Genomic DNA, 26,262 nt, shown 5'->3' on the forward strand with positions numbered 1-26,262 from the left:
ATTTTATGGCTGAAAGAGGTATAAAGATGGGATTTAAACCAGATCGAAAACCTGTAGGCAATTCAGAAGAAACAGGTAGCTGCACAGAAGCCGAAGGACAAAAACGAACTTGATTCCACCCCTTTGGAGGCTTGGTATGAAAAGATAGAGGACGTGTGAAAAGACTTTGATGAATATTTTAGCTCATAATTTAAATTTTCATACTAACTGATTTTTTTATTTTCAGTACTGTGTATGGAATACTATATCCATTTACATTTTTACAAAAAGTCTAGATTTAATTAAGGATCGTCTTCTTATAGATTAAACAAAATAGGTGCTGGGAAATTATTAGCAAATGATATTCACTTTCGTATTCCAAGTAGCAATTTATGTACCGTTAAGTATAAGTAAACTTATTTGACATACGGTGTGTCCCTCCCACAAGCAAGATCTTTGCAAATACAAATAAACGCAGTGCCACTTGGCAGAAAAGGCTTTCCTATGCCAAATTGCACATGCCACAGATAATCAAACGGAATAATTTCACCCTCGATAAACGAGCAAAATAGTGATACGTGTGTACCTACAATAAAATCATATGTTTGTTAATGAGGTGTGGCGCTTATCAGTCATATTGTGTAAATGCGGCGAAAAAACACGAAGTGTGCAATCAAAATAGTGGTTGTGCACATAACGCTTAGAAATGACCAAATTAAACGTGGCGAATTACTTTAATGGGTGATTTACACACAATTGTACAACAACAACAACATGCTGTTGTCTGGTGATTTTTGATGGAAAGTTGATGCATAGATCAATGACAAAGTGGAGATGATAACAAATGCCAATCTACTTTGTATGAGGCAGTGTCGCATTTGCGATAACAAAAACAACAAAAAGTACTTTGCGAGCAGCGATAGCGCTAGCGAGTGAGCTGCAAAAGGTTTTGCGCAGCGCACTGGTTATTGCGCACTTGCGCTGTTTGCCAGCTGCCATCGCTAAATATGCGCCTCAATTAATGCGCCGATAACAGGTGTTTGACAACTGGTGTGATGCCACCGAGTGTTCATAAATGTACTTTTGCGCCAGGTACTACTATTGGTGTTGTTCGGTGGATGTGGCAAGTGAAACGCACAAATCGTATTTCACTTTAAAAACGCAAGTGCCCACCAACAAAGTACAGCGGTGGCACAGTTCGCTTATAAGCCTTGTTTTCAAATGATTTCTTAAATGATTGGAAAAAATTGTAAACAAATAATAACAATAATAAAAGCAGCACCAATTACATGTATCAGTGAAGTTGTAGGTGAGCTGGAAGTGGGCACACAATTTCACTTCATCTTTGGCTGTCGAAACAAATAAGACGCCTCATACAAATTTAGATAACTATGTTCAACCACATAATCACATTAGTCCACCTCCGCTGATGGCTGCTGACTGGTGACATAGCTCGTTTCTCCCTCGCCACCGGCGTTGACACTGACGCTCAACACACACAGGTACGCGTGCGGCGAATGCCGAGAACTGGCTGGCCTTTCGACAGCCGTGCCTCTGCGCCGACAGACAGCCAATGGCAACTGCTTGTCGAGTGTTGGGACAACACACCACCATTGCATACATTGTGGTCCATGGAGACGCTGTAATTGGGCAGCAGCGCGACAGCCAGATCGCAAGATGTCATTTTTATTCCCACAAAGCATTGTATGCAATGGAGCCAGATGCAGCCACAACCTCAACAACTGCGCGCTGTTACTGAAAGCGAGTGTCAGCGGCAGCAATGAAATGAAAAGGCATGAAAATGATTGTTTTTATGAGATTTTCCCTATTTGGTTTTACTTCCTTCCTTTTTTGCACTGCCTTATGTTGTTTCAGCAATGTTTTTGTATTTGCAGTGCGGTAGCGCTGGCCAGTTAAGTGAAGATGCGCAGCTAGTCAATCAAGTGTGTGGTTCTGCGCGGCGGGTTCCACACAAGTCAGCGGATGTGAGGCACAGAAACCCCCTTGTGTGTGTGCGTGCGCAACAAGGTATACTTGAGTGTATTTGGTGGTGGTGTTGAATTAAAATTTTCTACACAATTATTTCGCATTTTCCCCAATAGGTTGAAGATCAAACAAATTAATAGCAAATGCCATAAATTCCATATATCTTATTTTACTTTATATATATTCTTCTTAATTGGCGTAGACACCGCTTACGCGATTATAGCCGAGTCAACAACAGCAGTCACTCATCCGAGGCTTGTTGTTGCCTTTCATTGGGGGTGTTTTTTACGTGGCGGGTCCCAAGCCCAGCGCACAACGTAAAGCCCTCCATTGGATGGAGTCATGTGTAGAAGTTCACGCAAGTGAGGAAAGTTCTCTGATCGCCATTCACTTGGGAGTGGCCAGAAACGATTCTTTTACATAGCTACATAGTCACTCGAGCAGCTCACGACTTCCGGTCTTTGACCAAGTATCCTCTGGGTAGCCTAAGAACATCCGTTTGAAGGCGAGCTAAAGTGAGAGGGTGAAACATTCCCTGCATAGGGTTGTGCGCTGGCTTTGGGACCCGCCACGTAAAAAACACCCGCAATGAAAATTAATAATCAGCCTGGCTGTTGTTAACTCGGCTATAGTCGCGTAAGCGGTATCTACGCCAATTAAGAAGAAGAAGAAAAAACAGATATATTATGAATTTTTTTTTTTTATTGAAGAAAAATTAGTCAAAGTTAATTTAAAATCGAAAGTCAAAATTTTGTTTGTTATAGTAGCAGGCTTCAAAAAGTATAATATATATATTTTTTTATATGAAAATTCTGAATCATTTCAAGTTTTTGCTTTTATTTAGTGTTTTGAATTGTCTTAAAAGTCGCTATTATTAAAACTTTAACTATTTAATATTATCTTTAAGATTGGGGCTTAGACCGATTTCATTCATATTCAGCTACTGCTTAAGAAACATCATAATTTCATTAAAATATTTTGTATTGGCTTAAACCCACTGAATAAAATGGGAAAGATCAGAATTATCTATATTAGGGGCTAAACGAGGTTTTGACCTAGACATAACCATTTTCAAAACAAGGGCAGCAAAACATCAAAGAAAGAGGTTTCCTGAATTTCATTAGAATAACTTGCATATTCACCGATGTCTCAGTATATGGTTAATCTCAAGTTCGAAAATTGTTATGTTCGGTGTATGGGCGCTAGGTGAACTCTTAACCTGATTTTACCCATTTCTGACATATGGGCACTCTATCATCCAAAAACCATGCTTTATGAATTTCATTAATATACCTGAAATATTAGAAGATAGTTTTAAGATAGACACTACTTACGTAAAACTTCATTTCTATTAACAGCTCTTGATTTATATAATGTAAAATGAATGAGTCAAATAAAATTTAAAATTTTGTTATGTCTTTCAGTAGTCCATTGTAGATAATGGCCGAGATAATTTGAGGTAAGTGGGCGGTGCCACAGAGGCGTTTAATGAGCATGACAATGATTTGATTACAACCATCTGCAATACAAACTTCATCACTTTCTCAAGTCATTGGTGACAGACGGATGGACGGAATTACACTTACACGGATTCCAGCACGTCTCCGCGTCCTCATAATTTATATATACATATGTACATACATCTATGTATCTATTAGTATTTGTAGTTAAAAACAACCGTTAGGTGACTAAAATAAATTTTCTCTTTAAAATATGTAAAGGAAGTATAACAAACTATAAGTTCAGAAAAGAATTAGTTGTCGTGGAGAAAAAGTCTACTGAAAAGCAGCCTCATCCTACATTCGGTAATATAAAATAGCGTACAGCTCTGTCGTGGTTATGGTAGTGTTAAGAACTCGAGATTATTTGTGTGCTTCTATTAGTAAAACCGTAAGTAAAATGACTATTTCTTTTCGAAGATAAGCCGACGTAACACATCGTTTGAATAAAAAAAAGCTATATCTTACTTTGACAGTAGGTTTGACGGCTATTCCTCTAGGTCATGGTATTGTTGTGACAAAAAGGAACCATTAAATTGTAATTCTTCGGGCATTGTATCACAAGATTTGACGCCGTGTGATTTTTACTTATTCCGCACACTGAAATTGTCGCTCCGTGGAATTCGTTTTCAGTCGATCGAAGAGATAAAGCAAAATTTGCTGAAGGAGTTGAAGGCCATCCCAAACAGTGCTTATGAAAAGTGTTTCGAATACTGACAAAATTATTGTCATAAGTGTAATACATCTGATGGGAATAAATATTGATGAATAATTAAATATTTTTCGTTCTATTTACAGTTTCCAGGAACTTTTGTGTCACAATATACAACTTAAGCCCATGCTTTATGTACTTGTGTACTTATGTATGTACCATGTCCCTACACAGATGTTGTATATAAACAGTGTAAACTCATATTGCACCAACTTGGCAATATTTATGACATGAAACATAAACGAAAACAGTGAATTTTTAAATACACTCCTTAAATTTTATTATTAAACGGTTTGTATTTTTTCTTTTATTTTGCTTTTCGAAAGGAAAACTGATGAAAGTAAAGCACTCAAGATTTATTATAATTTTAGGGCTTTTTGCAACCTACCTTTTACTAAAGTTCTTGTTGACATGAAAAATAAGCATAAATTACTATAATAACAGTCTCCTCAAATATTAAAATTTGAAAATCTTAGCTGTAATAGGCACTGTCTGTCAATATATACGACTATTTTATGTGAAAGAAGTGCTTAAAGTAACCTTCCTGTCTGGACTACCAGTCCTTCCTCTTACCAACAATAACTGCTGCTGCTTATATATATGTATATTACGGTAGCAGAGACATATTATCACCGATTTTCGCTGACACCAACTACTGCATTTACAGTAATCATTAGAGTCAGGCAATTTATGGCTCACGAAAGTGCGAGACTCGAAATATGCTCACCACTGATATCGGTGCTTGGAGCGATTTAATAAGCGCCGGTACTCTTTCTAGCTCTCAACTAATGCCTCATCAGTTGCTTCGCTGCTGCCTGAAGAACTTCGCACACTCCAATATAAAGGTTTAGCGCTCCCTCTCTGCTCTCTTTGGCGCTTCAACGCCGGATTTTTGTTTACTGCGCACAGCGGCTTTGGTATAAAGCTTCTTACGTATGCCAGTCATGGCTTAATCTTACCTTGAACTTGGACGCGCTTGCAACGAATCTTTCTTTCCGCCAGCTAACAAGCGGAGACACCAGCATTGCAGATGAGCTGCTGCTATTGTGTTTCGGAATGAAAAAAATCATTGTTGAAAAGTAAAAAGCGATCAAATCGAGTTGATCACCGTGTAAGAGTCGCCATATGTGCCGGTGAAATTAAAATTGTTGTTTGATCGGTTTTACCGTTTTTCCATTTCTTTCGTCGATCGTTACAGTTTTTTGCATAATTTATCAGTGGACATGTGTGCGCGCAAGCGTTTTGGACAACGCTTTGGAGGCATAGAGGCTACTGGGAAGTGTTCCATATAAACGGATGTGTGTGTGTTTCGTGCGCGCCTGCGAGTGTCAAAAGAGTGTGGCATAGAAGCGGTCAAGACATTAAGCCGTGTAGAACCGCTGAATTGACCTAAAACTTACATCAATAGAAGTGTTTTTCTATTTGCATAAAACCTTACGAATTCTAGCTCTAGAGGTATGCCACATTTATCGGCGTCAGCGTTTTGTGTACTACCATAAACAGAAACAAAACTTGTGTTAGACAAAATGGAAAATTTATGAAAGAATTTTATTTCCATGCTCGTAATAAATAACGGTATCAGTGCGCATAATTTGTAAACGTTGAGCGAAGTAAAGCGTGCCCCATTCAAGTACTGTAATCAAGCGTCTCGGCGGAGACCTAAAATTTCACAATAAATTTATTGTTCTGTCAATTGTCAACAAGCGTTGACAGTACAACAGCAAAAACAGCCAACCAACTTCTGAGATCGCAGAAAATTATTAGCTTGTCAGCATAAGTCCCCAATGGATTGGTCAGGGCCGAGTTATGTGTTAGTGTTGCTCGCACTTATCCACACTTTAACACCGTTACCGTTCGCGCATAGCTGGAGTGCAACAACAGCAACGAGCGACACACCAGTTGGCGTTGGTGCTGGTGTGGGCGCAGCCAGCGCACGGAGCATAAACGGTAAGTGTAAAACAGTTATAAATGGGGCTATTAATAAGCGCGAAGAATAATGATAACCATTGGAAAGTGAAAATTATGGCGTGCACACAGTTTGTTTGTCTAGTATAAGTAATCTAAATAACGGTATTTAGAAATAATTTTTTATGGGACGAATATTGAATTTTATGGAGACCTGCGATTTGAGGGATTTAAGGTTGTAGTCAGATATTTGTTATCAAGGAAAGAGTAGGAGCATATATTTAGAGGTGTATATAGTATATGTGCATTCTTCAGAAAATCCTGTCCCATTAATATTCCGTAGCATAAAGAAAATTATGTTGGTATTGTTAATCACATCAACGGAGTATTAGGGCGAATATTTGCAAATAGATTTTCTGGCAGAAAAGAAAAAATATTTCAAAAGTGAGATCAGCGTTTTAATGCAGCTTATATTGAGATCTTGTACACTTTCTATTCAATGGTAAGCGACATCGCTAATCATCGGACAGTACTTTTTAGACAAGACAAGGTATCATTGTCTCGATTATTTATTCCAGACTCGAAAATTCTGTTGCAGATTTTCATACTCACGGCCCTCTATACCATGTCTCGAACCAACTGCTCATTTAAATTCTTCTGAATCTGTAAATTATATTAGATAAATACCCTAAAAGGCGAAAGTTATTCTCTAGTTCAGTGATATTGAGCTTAAATGTAATTCGATCTCAAAGTTTGGTTCTTTTTTTGACGATGGAATGCAAATAAACACGAAACATGATATTTGGATATATTTTTTTTATTTCACTGATTAACTTTTAATATATAGAATATAAAAGAAATTATATGCTTTTTTTCAATATTGTTAAAACTCAACTTTTGCGGCTTTACAACTGCCATATAATGTTTATAGCCTTAGTAATGAACACCATTTGTTTTTTTTTTAAATTTAGAAATTTGTCAAAAAAATACAACGTGTTTTAAGCTAAAAAGACTTTGAAAAGTCGGAAAAAAATTAAAAAAAAAAAATAGTAAGAAGTCTTGTGTTATTTTCGATGACACAGATATTATAATTAAGTGCCATGGCAACTGGTTGGTTGGCGTGAATATCTCTCAAAAATCTCTCTTTTAATTTGTAATATTTTTAGCAAATATCAAAGGTTAAAAAAAAGAATTGGGTTTTTTCATATACAATTGATTTCCAGCAATTGCCGAAAAACCGAGCGTTTTGAACGTTCGAGGTATTCCTAGCTTCGGGGCTACCAGAACAGAATACTCCCTTCAGACAATTTGATATTTCTAAAGTTCTTTGAGCTGTAAAATTAGTAGATGGTGCCAAAATAGAGAAATTTACCTGACTGATACTGAGAATGAGAACTATTTCCAAGATTTGTTATATGAATACTCTTCAAATCTATATTTTGTTAAAGATCTCGCAAGGAAACAAAACAAATGAACCAACTGATAGTGCTTAAGAACTGCCACTACTGCTGCTGTAACGATCATCGAAGCCGGCGCCATGAAAATTTTCACTGTCAAATGCTTGCAGCAGGCGGAATTGCTTCATCGCAGTATCCATTTAGTTTGCAACAGCAATTGCGCTTCACGGCAGCTGATTAATGTGCCACAAAACTAAAACCGACGAAGCACAAACGAGCGGATTTCACGGTAATAAGAAAATTGCATGCGGATGCACATGCTTTGTTGAGGTGTAAATGCACATGAGTCGCTGCACCGGTGTGAATGTGCGTTGTTGAATGCTTTGTGGTGGTTAACGGTAATTTACAGGTTACACTACGGTGTCAAGTTTTTATTTTACATTTGATTGGTTGTAAAAACAAATAATGTCACCACTGTCACATTTCGCTAACACATGACAACACTCTTATATACTCATGTATGTATGTATGTATGTATGTACGAATGTATGCAAGAACGTGCTACTATACCATAGTCTGCCAGTGAAGAGCATTTGAATAATGAGTGCACAAGCACATTTTATGCTAACTCCACACATGTATCTAAGTGTATGTACGTTTGTTTGTATAGCGTTAACATATGCTTGTTTGTGAATATATAGGGCACATTTATGGAAATAAACCTGTCGCTAACTAGGTGCAGCACAGATGTGTTTAATAATACAGCCTGTAGACACTGTCCAGAGTGTGGTGCGCGTGTTGGATGAAAGTAAATGAAGAAGTGTTTAGTGTTTTAGTTAATATGCAGTATAACTTGAATGAAGCTTGACTACCGACATTTTTATGTCTACCTTCAAATTTTATTCACGAGGTGTACAATTTTTTTTAGGGAATTCAAGAAATCTTATTCATTGAACGAAAATTGCAACTTTGTAATATTTTAGCTGGAGCTTCTGGGAAAAAATTTGTTCATAGGGACACTCAAATATTAATATCATTGCCTATAAATAAATGTCTCATTAAACCAAATTAAAATTTGTAATTTTGTAAAAAATTCAAACAGTCAAAAAAGTGGTAGAAGGATTGATTTGTTTTCAGGCAGTCGTGATCTTTTTTCAAAGCGTTTTCCAACATTTCCGTAGTTGCAGACACCAGGCCATTTTTGTGTGACCCGCCGCCATCTTTAGCAGCTGAAAATTTTTAAATAAAAATGGGATAAAGTCATTTAATCAAGTTATAAATGCAAAAATTGTATGAAAACTATATTTCTCTTACTTTTTTTTTTATCAAGTCGCTTACATCTCTAAAACAAAGCAGTTTTATGACGGAAATGTTAAGACTTTTTTGTCCGAAATTTATTTTCCTACAGTTTTTCGAATAAACCAGCTGTTCATTCAATTTTCTCAAAAACATGTGAAAATAAAAATTAAAAGTTTCAGTGATTTTTCTCAATATAAAAAACATTATTTTTATGTGTCTACAAAGAGAAAAACATGTTCAAAATTATTTGGATGTTTGGTCTGCTAAAGTATTTCTTTATATAAATATGAGAGTATAGATATAACTTATACTATATTGGTTAGTCGAAAATTCTTTTCGTATTTTGTCAATAGATGTTGTTGCAGTCGTATATCTCCCAATCACATGTGTCATAGCATATAGTGTCGGAAAGGTGAGATATTAAGCTTCATATAACCAAACAAAAATTATTCGGGGAAGTTGAGAAAAAGTTACAGCTGTTCAAAAATGAGTGAAAATAATGAAGAAATTTGCTTTGTTTTGAAATTTTTGTAAAAAAGGGTTAGAATGCAACGCAATACACCAATGAAGTTTGCGAAGTTTACGGAGACGATGCTGTATCAGTTCGTGCATCATAACAATGGTTCGCTCGCTTCCGTTCCGTTCCGTTCCGGAAATTTCGGTTTACTCCCATTATTCCTGTTAGGTTAATCCAGTTCGACCGTATAGGATGTAATCGGTGAACGAAGTTCCAGTTGAAGATCTCTAAAACTAAAATTTCTCTGAATTGTTGATGGATTTAATTGAGTAATTATATAAGTAAGTGCGAAATTTTGAATGAAGACCTCGACGAGAGAGAACTTTTGGCAAACATTGTATATTCTACAACAGCTGAAATTTTAATACGAGAGTAATAATTTTTTTTTTTAATGAAGAAATGAATGAATGTGCGAAACCAAGTGACTTCTGGAGAGTATTCTCCAAATATTTTTGTTACAGTATTATAAATATGTACATAAGTATTTAGTATTGTAAGGAATAATTTGATTACGCATTCCACAGTTCCTTCATTTGACACTCTCCATTTAGTTTGCTCTCACATACATATTATTCTCCTGTGAGTGTATTTAAGGTCATTGAAACCAGTTTCTTGCTTCAACTTTCCCATATTTAGGTTATTAATTTGACCGCAAAAACAACAAGAGCCACAGCATATGCAATAACAATGAAAGACAACAAATTACATTAGAGCAAGTATTAAGTGAGTGAGTAAGTCGGCGGTAGCATGCAATGAAATTAAGCAAACAAGTGGGTAAACAAACTGAAAACTCTCAGTTCAGTGGGTAAAAACAAAAGTCTCGACGGACAAGGAAACAAGCAACGCAACATAATTAAACAGCACACCATTGTTGTGACGAAATTTTAGACGTCCATATGCAAACATACATATATATTTGCATGTGCCGATAGAAGCTAAGAAATGTACAACAATAATCAAGTAGTGAAATTTTTCGGCGGAAATAAACCGGCTAAAAGCGAAAAATGCGATGAAGCGGCCAAGAGCAGAGAAATGCATTTTATTATGCCAAGATATGTATGTGTATATATGTACATCCTGCATATGTAGGTATATGGGTAAATATTTATATATAATATGTATATCTATATCAAGGAATGGCTATGTGAAGAAGCGCCAAAAACTTGTTTACACACTTTTAATTTGTGTTTATGCAGCCAAGCAACAACAATTCACCAATTAAAGCGGAGACAGTGAGCGAAGTGTTTGGATGGAATTATTACCAAACGGTCAGCGTTGCAGTGGACCATCGAGTTCGGCAGCGATTGAATTTCTGACATTAATACTTTTTTATTTTGCCAAATGCGTAACTTACTGAAATGTGGCATGGCTTTTGACATTTTGGTCTGCCTGCTGTATTACATTTGACCAGCATTGTCATTAGCATCGATAGCTTTGTTGTCGTGCCTTTATCACATACTTATTTTTCAACTAATTGATTGGGAAAATCGCGCCTATTTAAGCGCCGATTAATAGATTTTCTCCCATGTGAGGTCATACTCTTTGGCGCATTTGATTTCTTTTCTCGTATCTCTCTATTCGTATCGTTACTTGCTTTACGCCATACATTTTTATTATTTACATTACTTTTCGAAACTGCATACAACAGTGGTGTTGCTGCGCATGCGCACGAAGCACCCGCTGATTCAATTGGCCAAGAGACGCGCAAGTGAAAGTTAATGTGTGCGCTCAGCGTACGTGTTTGCGATTGGTATCAAAAGTCATGCGATCTAAATCGTTACGATAGCAGATTGTTCGAGTAGCGTCGCTTCGATTGACTTTGAATGTGCGAGTTAGAGTTGCGAGCTATTGGCAAAACTTTATTAGGTTTGCTTCTTCTTTTGTTAAGGTGAAGTAGCGTGTCTTCTGCTTGACATTTTCTCATGGCATGGTTATTCAGCGGTTAGTGCTTTAAAGTCGATACTTTTTGCTAATCTACAATTCCTTAAGCGCAAGGGAAAATAAAGTACTTACATGTGTTCGTTATTATACATATGGGAACATATATATTCAAGATATTTTTCTTTAATGATATCTGCAGGTGATATCCATGTATTAGGATCGCCTCAACTGAGTGTATGAACTGAAATTGTCTTCGTGACTACCACTCACTAACTGTATGAAGGACAATTTTTTTGAAAATATACTATTTTTCTCCTACAGATTATAACGATCTTATGCTAGTAAGGAAAATGGAGTAATTTCATATAGGCAAGTAAATTCCTTTGTGCGTTAATTCATCTGATATGAGTTTCCCTTCGAACGTAAGTCCAGGTAGTAAGTAAATATACTCTCTGCGGTGAAAATAGGGTTTATTATATTATCATCTTGTCGATTTTAGCCAACCAAAATTTGATTTTTTATCAGTTAAAAATTCAGGTGTCATTGATAAGCTTTCAACGTTTTTTTGATATATGTATATGTATAGTGAAATCAATCACTGCCAACTTAAGGTAGTAGTCTGGTAACTTGTTTTCGAAAAATCGAAATTTTTTTTACTTAATTTGAAAGCACAATGTCTTGAGAATATACAGTGAATATTGCAGGCAGAAATTAGAAATATTCCGGGAGTTATAACAAGTTTCCTAGAGCGCCTCGGAGTTGTTGAACTGTAAACGCGTTTTTCTCACAACATTGTTTTTCTGGTCGGCCCAGGTCCTACCTTTTTTTCTACTAAAGCGATTGCTTTCAAATTTTAACAGGACACTACACACTTATAGTTCTCGTCGGAACTAACGAGAATTTTTCACCCCTAACTTTTTATTTTACAACCCTTTCTTTGCTAAAATAAAAGGACTTTTGTTTTGAGATTTAGCTTCAGTAGTTCCGACCAGAATGACATTTCTATAGATTAAGAATAAACAATAATATTTGATTTCAGACAACATCAAGAGCCGGGTCACCCACGTGCATTTTTTAAGGTTCCAAATTAGAATGACAATAATAATAGTAATAAAGTATTAAATTTTTTCAAATGCACTTTTCTTATATTTTCAATTGGAGTACTCACAACCTCTCTTAAAGCATCGTAAAATTTTAAATTTGTTGAAAAAAATTGTTGTTGGAATACACACAAATATGAGTTTACACAATTACAATTTTCTATGCTATGTTTTCAAAAGTTATAACTTATAACTTTATGAGACTATATGAAACCCCTAAATATGTAAATAAAAACACTACAAACAATATTCGAGATACTTCATTTTTATTTTCCTATAAAGAATTACCCTCCAACGAAGTCATGAAAACAGGCATAAGTTACCAGACTACTATGATGAAGTTATAACATCCTATGATTTAATAATTGGTGTTTTATATAAGAAAACTCCAGCCAAATGCATAAAACATGAAAAATATCGATCTGGTGTTTGTAAAACTAGTTTTTTAGCAAAATTGGAAAAAAGTTTTCTGAAAATAACATTTCTTATTTACTTGTCATTAGTGACTTAAAAAAATATATCTACCTTTTCCAGCACTAAAATTCCCTCCAAATCGAGCAACATACATTGTATCGTATCCCCGGCTGTAGGGCAATAAAAGTCATAACTATAATGTTGTTGCGTGATATATTTTTCACCAAATTTATTGAAATCGTTTTTGAGTAGCTGCTGGCGTGGGTGGGTCTACAATAATTACTGCTACAAATTCTTATTGACAAGCAGTCAATCAGCGAAAGTCAAAATTTGCCCTCAGTTACCATAATGCAGCACGCTTTTAATTAAACTTTCACAGCAACAACAGCGAAAGTCGGAAGGTGCAAGTTGCATGCAAAACAGAGGCTCAACCGCACACTTCGCCCGCCTTCTATCACTGGCCTATCGCCCATTGTCCCTTATTCACCGACAACTCCCACTTGTCGCTCCATTTCCGTCAATTGCGCACACTTTTCAACTATTTGCTCACCGGACAAACATATCGGCATTTGCTGCCGTTCGCCGCTTGGCTTCATTTGCATGCCACACGCGCACCACACCGCACTTCGATTGAGTGGCATTAAATTTTGCAGATTATTTATTGCATTGACCATAATGGCTGTCAAGATAAAGCCTAGCCAAGTAGCAATAATGCTGCAGCTTGCAATATTTGTTGTTGCTATTATTATTAAGACTTTTTTCTGCGCTACTATTGCCCGCCTCACTTGATTGCTGGTGCACGCTGCATGATTTTTTCACTGTTAGGCGTAACGGTAGTCCAAGTAAAAGTACTTCCAGTCAAAGGCGCAGGTGCATTGTGGCTGCAAGTGAAGTTCACTAGTCAAACCTTGTATGTATATTTATATACTCCCGCTTGTACGTATGTGTATGTATAGATGTGTGTGCAAAACGCCTTGCTCTTGGGTGGGTGGTTTCGCTCCGTCCGCAAGTAGGGTATCAAATGACACGTAAAACAATTTTATGTCATTGTTTGAGGCAATATTAAAAATGAAAGGACAACAACAACAAAAGCAAAGCACATTCAGTTTATGCATTGACAGAACAGTGTAATTTTCCTTCACAATTTTGTAAACGTATACAATTTGCATGGAAAAGTAAATATATTATTTGTTGATTGGGCTTAATCAGAATATATTTAGGTGTGCGTCCGTTTTGTCTCATTAGTRAAAAGCCGGAAATGTATATTCTGTTTAAAATAGTGAACGAAATTTATGGTTTTTAGTAATTTAGAATCAACTCCTAATTGGTAATCATAACATATTGTTCAAATACGACTCTGCTCTGCTTAAGATTTGTAATAAATTAGTTCATTAAGTATACTGAAAATATTTTAGAAATAAGCATTTTTCCGGCCATCCCATTCTACGTATCCCCCTAAGGGACGTTCAATTATATTATTCCTGATTCTTATTATTGTTACAGCTTTGAGAAGAGAGTGATATATAGAGAAAGAGGGAGCCAAAATAGCTGAAAACCTTTTAAATAGCCTTTACTGTTTTTATATAATTTTTATATGTCATTCCAAATAATCTCATATTTCTCACATATCGCATTTTTTACTAGTACGAGTACTTTAAATGCCGTCTGCCTTCATCTATTACAACTTTGAAAATAATTGGATAACTTTTCTAAAAACTTAGTGCTTCAGCCCAGATTTGAACTCGCCCCATTTAATATGAGAAGTGAATAGCGGTTAATATTTAAAAGTTTTGTAAACTATTACTAATTCCCTTATCAATTATTATCAACTAATCACTCGATCACTTATTTTCAATTAAAAATATACAGATACTTATTTTTTAAGCGCTGTCTAACGTCAACTAGAAGTCTTAAAGCTTTTATAAGTGAAATCCTTTTACGTCATTTCATTCCTTTCATTTTAGATAGCAAATCAGCTGGAATAAATTCATTTTCGAATTTTGATAAACTTACCTCCGTCTTTTCATTACTCGTATTAGCGATTACAACTATAAATGTGCACTCGATGAAAGAAATTTCCTAAATCTTTAGACAAACATCAACCGCTTTTAAAGCGCTGTGCGAGTTAAGCTTGTGAAATGTGGTTGCTCCCACGTTAAAATCGCAAGCAAAAGATCTGTTTTGTAGATTAGCTTTAAACGGCGTAACTGATGTCGCCAAATTTCTAGCTACTACATTGTTGCTTGGGTATTTGACGTGTCACCAAAACTCCACGCGCAGACAGCTGATCATCCTTTGTTCGTCGCTAATGGTGCAACGCCAATTTGGCGTCATCAGTTTCACGACTCGACTTTCAACTCAGCCGGGGTTGGAGAGGTTGCAACATTTTCACTTACTCTCTTATGCCTTGAACAGTTGAAACCTTTAAGTTTGCAGTTATCTTTTTTTGTATACATATAAGAGTATACCACACACTCGAATATAAACGCTCATATATTGAAGTATCACACCACGCCAGTTTAGGCGATAACTTATGTGGCACATTAAATAAATTTGTTAACATTGAAGCAGCAATATATTTTGGATTTGACAAATTTGGCAAGCCATCACTGGTGTTAAAAATTATGGTTTTGCCAATATATTTGGGTTGAAGTTATAAATATATACAAGCATATATGATTTGTGAGAGGTAAAGATAAAAGTAAGTACCCTATATTATGTGTTTCATCTATGGTGGCTTTGTTGAGCTTCTCCTTTACTTACTTATCTCTGAATGGAGGTCTATCGAGAAACCTTATCCATAACCATATCTTACGAGAAAGCTTTTCATGCTGAAATAATTATAATAAAAGACTCCCATTGCTCACCAATAACATCTGTTGACAGTAAATGTTGGAAAATATCCATTTTTAGAAGCCCATATACAAGATTCGAAATCAATACCGAATCCTTGTCTATGTTTACTATGAATCGTAAACATATATTACATTTTCATTGTTCATATCTATGGGGCTCTCTAAAATTACTTAGTTGCACCAAGAGATTTCTCATTAATATTCGAGAACTGGAGAATTTGTATGTTTTTAGCCAGTAGTGCAGTCAGCCTGCTATAGAAAATTTGGTTATTGAATGTTAAATTGTGCATGCCTAAGAACCGGTGGAAGATAAAATGTCCTATGTGGAAATATATATCGGCTCGATGAAAGAATAGCAAGGCAAAATTGGTCCCATCATCGAAATTGTAAGCTTAGTTCATTCTAAATTTCCTGACTGAGTAGCATTAGAGTTTTGAAATTTCAGGAATGATCTACTACTCTCTGATTTTCAAATGGTTATTTTCTCTGTATGGTAGGATGTTACCTTTCGTTAAATCTAAAATTACTCCGATTACTCAGATCGTTTTGTCATGAGAGCGATTTCCTGGTCCGCCTTAGTAACCGCTTGTCATTTCTATGGATGTGTAGACGCGGATAAGGGAAACATATGTATCACTACCGCTTCGCACCTCTTAAATTTGGAAACCATTTATTTGCGTTGCGGTTGATAAGAATATGAAATCATTATTTTTGCATTTGACTACAGAGACAGCTTCGCAATGTGACAAATCAATTTATTGTGAAAAATATTACACTACAAATCTGCCATACTCACAGCAAATAATAGTAAACATACCATTGCTCACACGCAAACATCTATATGTATTTATAGTAGGTACATATATATGTAAATATGTATTGATTTATGCTTTGGCTTCGTAACAATCGTTTGCACAGGCAAGTTGCTTTGCTTGAAGTATTCAATCGCAAACAAAAACACAAATAACAAGCAACACATACAATAGCAACAACAAACAGTACAATGTTGTTCCATTCGATGTTGCTTGATCAAAGACAATATTTGCTGGCGGCTTTCACTCTCTGCGTCTTCTATTATTTGTTTATATCAACAACAACGAACGAATTCAGTGAAGTTTTCTATTATTTTGTGAAATTAATTGTTGTTTTGTATTTGTTTGTGTTTGTTTATGTCTGGCTTACTCTTCATGCAGCTTTTAATGGTCAATGGTTTGGTGACCATTTGTTTTGAGACAGATTAAGTTATATAAATAGCAAATGCAACATTATGTTTGTTGCACACTAATGCATAAAGGTGATGAAGCACACCTTGCAGGAAATTGTTTACAGCGCTAGTATATGTGGGGTCAAAAGGTTCCATTGTGCACTAAGATTATTCAGATTGGCATGACTATAAAATATTGTCAGTGCAAATTTGAAAATATTTATTAACAAAAGTTAAGAAAAGCTGATCAGCTGATTTTTATATTATGTGTGAAAGTACTTTGTCAAAATGTTGTTTTTGGCCAAACGGTGCAGCCTTATGTAATTGAACTATGTATATACATAGATGTGTGAGAGAATTAATAGCAATTTCTGAAACTTGTATTACTGTTGAGAGATTTTATTTTCTCTATCGCCTTTTTTCATACAAGTGTCCAATAGCTTTTGAGCTCAGTGTACTGCAAATTAACCTATCACTTCCTGGTGGGTCATTTTAAATATTACTTGCAAGTCATATGTATGCGTTGATACTTATAAGCATACCAGTAATAGTTAGCTACTCATCCAGCCTTAATTTGGGCATACACGTATCACAATTTCACACAATATATGGCGAGGGCCATAATAAGCTTCCAAATGTCCATTGCAAGATTCACTTGTTTATTCGCTAAATCGAAGAGATTTGTATCCCAATTGTAGATATTAGTTTCACTTGGTCCGTGTGCCGAGTGCCGCTATGTATTTAGGGATTGAGGATTGTAAAAAAATAAAAAATAAAAAAATTGTGCAATCTCGAATTGAATTAATCAGTATTTCTTTTCATATTTTTTATTACAGAAGTTTCGCCATATATAGATTTAGTGCTATGCCCGATGAGAGAGCAGCCATGGGGCTGTGCGCGGCAACAATCTGGACGCATATTGGATTTGTGGGATGGTGAATTGCATATGCAGTGGCAGAAATTGAAAGGTATTATTAGAACTTACTGTAACTCGTATATACAATTTTAATTTTAATTAATTAATGAGCAGTTAATAATGAAAAATGTCTAAATTTATATTGCCATTGCTCTTAATCAACAAAAACCTTTGGCACTTGGGGATATGCGTGAAGTCGTAAACTAGTTACTTATTTTGATTTATCTATGATATTCATTAATGACGAAATGAATGCAAAAATTAACGCAATTCTTCTCGGAAACTGATGTGCTTGCAAAGAAAACTTGGCTATCGCTTACTGCGGCGAGAAAACCAAAAAAATGTTTTATTTTTTAGTTTTAGAATTTAGCAATATTCGGCTGTCCATGAATATAACAAGAGCTCATATTCTGAGTTTGCTTTTCCACTGCCTTCTTAATTAAATGAAAATAATTAGCCAAACAATACTGAGTAACGATTTTTCTAAATCAATAAAATGGGCTAATGAAAAGCACTTTATATAAAGCTGAACTTTCTTATACAAAAGACCTACTTTAAACGTATTCAAACGTCAAGTGGAGGTACCTGCATATATTTCATTGAAACTGAACGGCACTTTTGCTGCGTAATCAGCACAGAACGAAAGACTCATATGTGTGTTTGCGTGTCTGAATATTATAGATTAAAAGGTGCATAAAATTGAGCAAAACACATAATTCATAAACGCAACATTGAAGGAAAAGCGAAAGACTGCTCCACACCTTTAGACGGTTTCGGTTAGTTGGTGAATTTTTCATGCTCTGTGGCTACGAACCATAACTGATTCACAGGAAAATTAATAAAACTAAAAGACAAAAAATTTAATTGGTTGCAATCTTTGATTTAGCATCTAGAATTCGGTTGGAATTCAATCCATTTATGTGTGTATATTTATCAACCCGATATAAAGAACAATAACATACCAAAAATTAAAAAAAAAAAAAAAAAAAAAAAAAAAAAAAAAAAAAAAAAAAAAAAAAAAAAAAAAATAGAATGAAATCAAAACATAAAATAAAAATTAAATTAAATAAATTTCGATTAAATTGAATTAAGAAAGCAAATCAAATTTAACAAAATATTAAATAGAAAAATGAAATAAAATAAAATTTTTATTCCTGTGTCACAAGCACTTAACTTTTGCTTTCTTATGCAAATAGTTTTATAACTGTATGAATATGTATTAGAGGTTGTGCGCATAGGTTTTACTCCATCCTTAAGTGGTTAAACTAGTCGTTCGAAGAGTCAGTTTTTGCGTACGCTTAATTGGTCGACAAAACAAACCGGAGTACTTGTAGCAAGTTAGCTCGACCGGTGGCACATATACATTTGTACATAACTAAGTGGATGTGAGTCAGTACGTTACGACCGTGACAGTAAAATTGTAAGAGTGAAAAGTGTGAACTATTTATTTACGCTTTTCTTTAACGACAACCATGAGACATCGGCCCGACATGGTGATACAGCTTTCGATGAATGTCTGCTGAATTAGGTGTACAAGCAGTGCCACTGCAAGTGCTAATAAGGCCATTATCAGTCATTTGTAGATTTAAATCGTTATTCAAGGGATACGGTGTCATTTAAAATGTTTATCATTTTCTCTTTATTAACGGAAATTTATCTTTTTGTCTGACAGTGGAAGCCGATCGGCAATTGAATGCGACACTGGAGAAGCGTGGCTACAGCGCCAGCGAGAGTCCCACTAAAGAGAAGCCCTCTACGATATTAAAGAAGATCGAAATAGGCACTGGTTATATGAAGAAATATTTGGCCGAAACTATGGATGGGTGAGTACATGCAAATAACTGTTAAAAATTTATAAACAATTCCAAGATCTCATCTCTCCTAGCTTTTTGGGCCGCGAGTACGACTATGTGCAGCCAAATATCAAACAGAATTTCGTCAACAACGATAATGAAACAGAAGATGACGAGGAAGAAGATGGCAGCGAGAATGGCGATGAAGATGAAGAAGAGGAAGAGGATGAAGACGGCGAAACGGAGCCGTCGCAGAATGATGATGAGGATTATGCAGATCGCGATGCCATCACTAACCAGCAACAAGAAGTGAACTTCTTAAAAGGCCGGCCGGTGGGCGTGAGCAGCCAGCTGGACCACATAGATATGGCGCCTCTAACTGGCACGGCGCCGGGTGTGGCTAATCATGATTCTTCAGACGGCGTTGAATTTATTGAAATCGAAGATACTGAAGATGCGCCACCAGGCCAGTTGAAGGGCGGCGGCGGTGGTGGTAAAAAGAAACGCAAAAATAAGAGAAGGAAGAAGCCGGAAACACTTTTAGTCGTACAACCAGCCGAATTGGCATTGCATGGGCATGGTGGTCATCACGATGATGCCGTTGAATGGGTGCCGGTATCGCAAGGTCAAAGCAAACCATCGAAGAAGCAAAAACGAAAGAAGAAGAAGAAGCATCAACTTGCCGATGATAGCGTGTCGGTTGTGGTGGAGCAGGAGCCCTCGGATCATTTGGGTTTGGGTCTGCTGGAGGAGTTGGTGGATGCCGTCGACGTTACGGATGGTGGACACAAGCGAAAGCACAAGAAACCGATAAAATATGGTAGAAGCGTTGGAGGTGTGTGTTTGCGTGTGATTTATTAACTTGATCGCACCCTTTTCGTACACGAAATTTTTACTCTCTACTTTTCCTAATACTTAGTCGCTATCCCGTATTTAGTATAATTGTATATAATCTATTATGTAAATATGTAGTTGGTGTTGATTTTGGTAGTGTTGTATCTTTAACTCTTTTAGTTTACTAAATAGCTTTTTTTCATTTTCCTTTCCTTTTTAACTGTTGTATGGTGTTGGTTTGTTGAAATATCCTACATCCAATCGCTTGGTTAAAGAGATAACCTGCTTAATGCCAAAAATTCAAAATAAAATTTATTTAGAGTGTCCTCAGTACCAATTCCCTACTAAATTCACGCAGAAGTGACATATCGGCCTTATAATTTTAACATAAACCTTGCGCTTCTCCCCTATAAACTCCCGTAATATTAAATTTATAATCCCTTAGTACTTCTTATGACTTAGTTTTCAATTATTTTGCTGAAATTAGCTTGAAAACATATGCACCAACTCTTCATTGAAACTTTTTAGGTTTTTTGCTTATAGATCTCAACTTTCCCATTTTACGAATTAAAACAAAAACTGCTTGGTGAAAGCTTAAGGTAATGTTAAACAAGCCTTTAAAATCTGAAAATAATGTTAAACGTCAACCCCAATTAATTTATTTCTCATAACTGATGCCTTCAACTCAGTAATTTTATTAAAGAAGGTGCAAATCCCAAATTAAAATATATTAAATTCCTATTCAACCATATTAACACGTAACACACACAATGGAAAAGAAAACAACAATTTAAAAGTATTAATTTTGACAAAAATTGCTTATATAAAATACTTGCTCAGAAATTATTTGGGTGTAGGGTATTTCAACCTTGAGATAACCAAATCGTTATACTTGAAGCAAATCTTTAGCAAGTACAAAAACCAGAAAGTGCATACCTAAACCATCATGTGAACTTTCTGGTTGTTGAAACTGAGAAACCTGTCGGCAATGCAGTGCTTGCAGTTGTGGAGTGAATTTTCTTTAGTTATTATTAATAGTTGGTAAAATTTGTGTAAAATGCACGCAATACTTTTTGTTGTTTATTTCAATTTGAGACATTTTTAATTTTATGAGTTGAAAATACTTTGAAATTTTCTTATCAATATTAAAGTTCAATTTCCATCAAATATACCTTGAGGTATCAAAAATGCTTGCTTGCATTTTGCATTGGCTTATAAATATAAAACATGTCTGTAAATATTTATGAATTTTACTTTGTGACCTTTTTTCATATAAATTAAACAATTTAGATTAAGTCGCAGAGAAATTGCAAACGAAGCGAGTTCATTAATAACCAACATTTTGATGAAAAAGTATAAGATAATGAGAACAGTATAATAGATGTAAAATATTTTTTTCCGATAAATATCAATGTGATATCAATAATATGTCCAGTATTTCTTAAACAAGAGAAAATTTAAATTTGGAGTTCATATGAAAAAAATCGATAAGTTATGAAATTAATTAAGAAAAATTAATAATTATTATCATTTTTTATATAAGCTTTAATTTACCTCAAGTAACTCAATATTTAAGAGTACAACACACCACTTCTACTATTCACATCTCAAACGAAAGACTTAAGCAACGAACTCGCCTCCTTTGCATTTTCACATTAGCATAAAATCGGTTATTATTTGCTTAATGTATACTTGTATGTCCATATTTCTCTTATATAGAACGCTTATGCTTCTCTCCAACTATCTAACGCACAACGAAACGCACTTCATACTAACAAACACCCACCCTCCCAACCGATTTTTTGATTCTTCGTAATTGTTAATTAGTTTTAGGCCCAGCTCGTGCCGTTTGATTGAATCATACTAATGTACAGCATTGTGCCGCAATGTTTCTTCTCTCTTTTCAACTCTTTTATTAAACAGTGACGCGTGGCAAGAAGAAGAAGAAGAAGAAGGCGATTGCCAAACTGGTGCTGTTGGGCTCATTCCTTAAGGCGAAGATTGAGTTGCTTTTGAAGATTTTGGGCGCTCATTTGCAAATCAAATTCTTCGCTATCGCTTTGATTGGTCTGCTGATAAATATCGCACGATTCTGGATCGATGTTAAACGTGGTGGGACACCCCAAAAGGTTGGTATTTCTAGTCCTTGTTTTGAGAGAAGGAAAAGGCTGATAAAGTCTAATTGCATCCCCAACACGTACTCTTTTGTTTGTGTAATGCGCGTGTTTGGTTTTGTTTGCTCTCTATGTGTTTGTCTTGATTGTGTTTGGTTTTCTTTGTTTTTGAACTGCACTGAAAAAGTTATAAGAGATATTTGTAATGAGCACATATTTTTAAAATAGCTTATTATATTTTTTTATTGCGATTCTTAATAACTAGCGTAATATTAAAATATATAGTCTTTTAGCTCTTAATTAATTTATAATGCATGTGCATGGGCATGAACCTATACCATAAGCTTACACCTAAGCATGATATTCTATTTCAATCTTAAGGCTATACTATACTATATACTATACTATACTCTAAACCTTCAATTTAGTTATGTATATAGATGTTAGATATACTTTTTTTTATTAGGTATTGATATTTTCAATTAAATATTCTTAATAGCTTTCTACATAGCATAAGGCGTGTTAACCTTTTCAGCTTCTTATATTCCTTTCCTTTCCATTACCAGTCGCAGGAGCAATTTTAAGAACTCTCATTACAAAAATTTTATATTTTAAATAAATGATGCCCTGATCTTTAGTGTAGGAAGATTAAAAACCCGTGAAGTAGTTAGGCTAGGCTAGTCTAGAGCCTTAAAGATTAGTGTAATTTTTTTCAATTTATTCTTCGAATAAAGAATTTAATTTGTTTACCCTTTTTTCAATAAAGATTCATCGGACTTCTGTTTTTCTATCTGAAATCAAATAAAATATGCGATTTTAGGCTACATAAGTATTGCTAAGTATTAAAAAAAAGTATGTAGTTAACAGGTCAGTTGAAAAGTCTCTGGCCTACCATAGCAAAATATATTTTTTTTTTGGTAAAATTTGTTTTTTATTCAACATGACATAGTTATCTTCAAGGGCGACATACTGATTATCGCAACCATTCAACTTTTTGATACCATTGTTGGAGCACGATTTGTCCTTTGCTTCAAAATAGGCCTCATTTTCGGCGATCATCTCTTCGTTCGACGAACATGGCTTCCCAGCGAACGTTCTTTCTTGATCTGAGAACAGCAGTAAAGTTGGAAAATGCGATGGACCCGGAAGCAAGTTATGGATGTCTGATCTCGTTTTCACTGACTTGCCGGGCATTTATCGGCGATTTAGTCCTTTAAACGGTCTAATAACGCCATTAATTAGCAATATATAGAAGTAGTACTAGTCGCTTCCTTTTTCCATATGCAGACTTGCCAGCCGACTGTTGCATTTTTCTACGCTTTGAAGTGGGTTCTTCGTGTGCAGTCCACTGTGATGGACTGATTGGATATTGGATGTATGTACCGCTATCATTATATGCAAGTTAAAAGAGCGTCAGTCTGCTGTAAGTTATTGTTAATGTATGAAAAAAATCGTGTTATTGTTGCATAAGTTTTATTCAAAGGTATATAGGAGGACATACTTTTTTATTAAAATCTCAATAAGTCAATAATATGTCATAGGCAAAGGCCAGTGTTATTGAGTGATTGTAGCTAGAATGATATGATCATATTGTATTAGTAGCAGTAAAATCGTGAACTCGTAGTGTTGCGTATATTAAGAATTTGGCTTGCAATATCGTAGCTGAGTAAGACAATATTACTCATACATATAAGTATATAAAAAGTGAAAATATCCTTCATTGCCGTAAAAGGAACGTTATACTAATCATATACTATAAGTGACACCATTAAGAGTGACGACTATTATATGCTGCAAATTTAAATTCAACATGTTGATATCTTACCACGCCAAAAACAATTGTTTCGAAACAAAATTTACAAGTTTGTTGAAAGTTCATAAAACATTCTTCTATCGAAAGCTCTTTAGTTCACATTTTTTTTTAAATATTGCTTCGTTTGAAAACTAAAATTTCAAACAATGAAAATTAGACTACTTTAATGCTAATAAATTTGTATGAGAACGTTTTGAACTCTCAAGAATCGATTCAGACATTTGATTTTGACTAATTGCAAGATCTATTCACCATTCTTTAAAAATTGGTGATTAGTATGCAATAATAAAAGTTCAGAAAATTTGAAAATTTTAATTCTCGCTCGCTCTTTGATTAAATTCAGTAAAATATTTGTATTAAGAATATAATTTAAATTAATATATTTGTGGTGAAAAAGTATGGTGAATTTACAGTTATTACAAAATTGACTCACTATAAAAATATACATTAACAAGATTATTAAATATAAGTACTTTAGTATATTTAAAAAACAATTTGATAAGCAAAGAACCATTCAACATAGAAATGGTTACTAATTATTTTTTTGGCGACTCACATTTTGAATATATTTAAAAATAGTTGTTTAAAAGTCGCAGAAATACTAAAAGCAACGTATTTTCGCTAGTAATGAATTAGATTAATAAAGAAGTTCGAAGTTACATAAATTAGATGAAATCTGAAACATAAGAAAATCATTACAAAACTATTTGACCCAAAAAGAAGCTCCTGCATACACCAACACTACAAAACTCAAGCAAACAAAAACAAGCAAAAGCCACAAAACTCCGATACGTTTACGCACACATACGTACACACCTAGACCTACACACACCCGCACATACAGATACACGACAATCCTTTGGGTATCTTTGGTATTTCCTTGGTGTTTCTCACTTCAACGAACAAAAAATCTTTCTAATACCAGGTTGTCTATGTTGAACATGCACACCATCAGCACCACTACGAGGAGCATGGCGATGACTGGGGTGGCGAATCGGGCGGTAGCTACTGGAAGCGTTCTCTGCAAACCGACCCCACACTGGAGGAGGCAGCGACCGACAGCTATCAACCGGTGGGGCAACATCAGGATCCGCACTATAAGGCATATCACGGTCACTGGCAGTGAGCGGTCTTCAGGAGGAGTTGCGAGAAGATTTAAATCGTTGAGATTGTAAACGCAAACTCGATTTTTTCTCTTCAAACATGCACTAGCATAATTTAGTTTAATGTAATTTATTGTTGAGTAATGTTTTGGTGCACAAAATTTCAAACAATTTGCAAGCACCATTCGCTTAAGGAACACTGCGGCTGCGTGCAAGTTGTTTTACCGGATATTGTGTTCACAGTTATGTTTAAACGAAAAATGAAAAAGAACGAAATTACATGAATGTTGCCAGAAACCGTAGATTTACGTTAAAATTAATGGTTTAGAAAAAAATTAGGAAATAAATACTAGATCTGGTCGAAATTGTTAAGTTTGGCTTGTTTGAAGCGCAAAATTATTGTAATTACAGTAATTGTATTGCATTATTTTCTGTATCTTTACGGCTATGAAAATTGATATTTGATTACAGCAACTTGCTACTAGCTTCAACGACAATATTATTTTTATGTATTATTTATTGAGATGCGCATGCGCTCCAAAGCGGCATTTTGTAGTATAGGAGGTACAGCAGGAACGTACTTGATGTCCGTAGGCTAAAATTATTTATTTTCTGTATTTATTTATTTGTACAATAAAATTTGTCGACTTTAAGTTTGTATAAAAATAAAACAGTTCCCATTCAGTATATACCGACCAATTTAATGAAACAAGAGGTAACTATTTCCAATACATGAGATTGTAGGTATGACGGTCCTGCATCTTCTTAGATTAATACTTGCCATGAGTGTGAGCTTAGTCGGAGTCAAGGGAATCTTTTTGGAAATCCAACACTACTTTTTCTTTATCTGCCGTTATATGAGTATTTCTGAATTTGTTATATTGGGCCTAAAACAATATTCTTGCGGTTTGCCAAGAGATTACGTAACATGATTATTCCAT

General features: G+C 35.1%; 1 protein-coding gene across 2 annotated transcripts; it reads left to right on the plus strand.

The window, feature by feature from the left end:
- The first annotated feature begins 5,140 nt into the window (after positions 1-5,140).
- On the plus strand, positions 5,141-25,992 carry LOC108971671 (high mobility group nucleosome-binding domain-containing protein 5). Of its 2 annotated transcripts, none has more exons than XM_018937908.1 (6): positions 5,141-6,123; positions 17,585-17,716; positions 19,337-19,487; positions 19,550-20,292; positions 22,215-22,420; positions 25,144-25,992. In XM_018937908.1, the coding sequence occupies exons 1-6, from the start codon at positions 5,961-5,963 to the stop codon at positions 25,342-25,344; spliced, it is 1,596 nt and encodes a 531-aa protein (XP_018793453.1). In that variant the 5' UTR covers positions 5,141-5,960; the 3' UTR covers positions 25,345-25,992. The 2 variants fall into 2 exon arrangements, with proteins under 2 accessions (XP_018793453.1, XP_018793454.1); XM_018937909.1 differs by having other exon boundaries at positions 25,174-25,992.
- The last annotated feature ends 270 nt before the right edge of the window (positions 25,993-26,262 follow it).

Source organism: Bactrocera latifrons, unplaced genomic scaffold, assembly GCF_001853355.1.
Source record: "Bactrocera latifrons isolate USDA-ARS-PBARC rearing strain unplaced genomic scaffold, ASM185335v1 scaffold_35, whole genome shotgun sequence".
In the NCBI taxonomy this organism is placed as follows: domain Eukaryota; kingdom Metazoa; phylum Arthropoda; class Insecta; order Diptera; family Tephritidae; genus Bactrocera; species Bactrocera latifrons.

Coding starts and splice junctions, on each gene's coding strand:
- LOC108971671 (XM_018937908.1), top strand. CDS start 5,961: ATGGATTGGTCAGGGCCGAGTTATGTGTTAGTGTTGCTCGCACTTATC. Junction 6,124..17,584: donor CAGCGCACGGAGCATAAACG/GTAAGTGTAAAA, acceptor TTTTTATTACAG/AAGTTTCGCCATATATAGAT. Junction 22,421..25,143: donor GTGGTGGGACACCCCAAAAG/GTTGGTATTTCT, acceptor TTCTAATACCAG/GTTGTCTATGTTGAACATGC.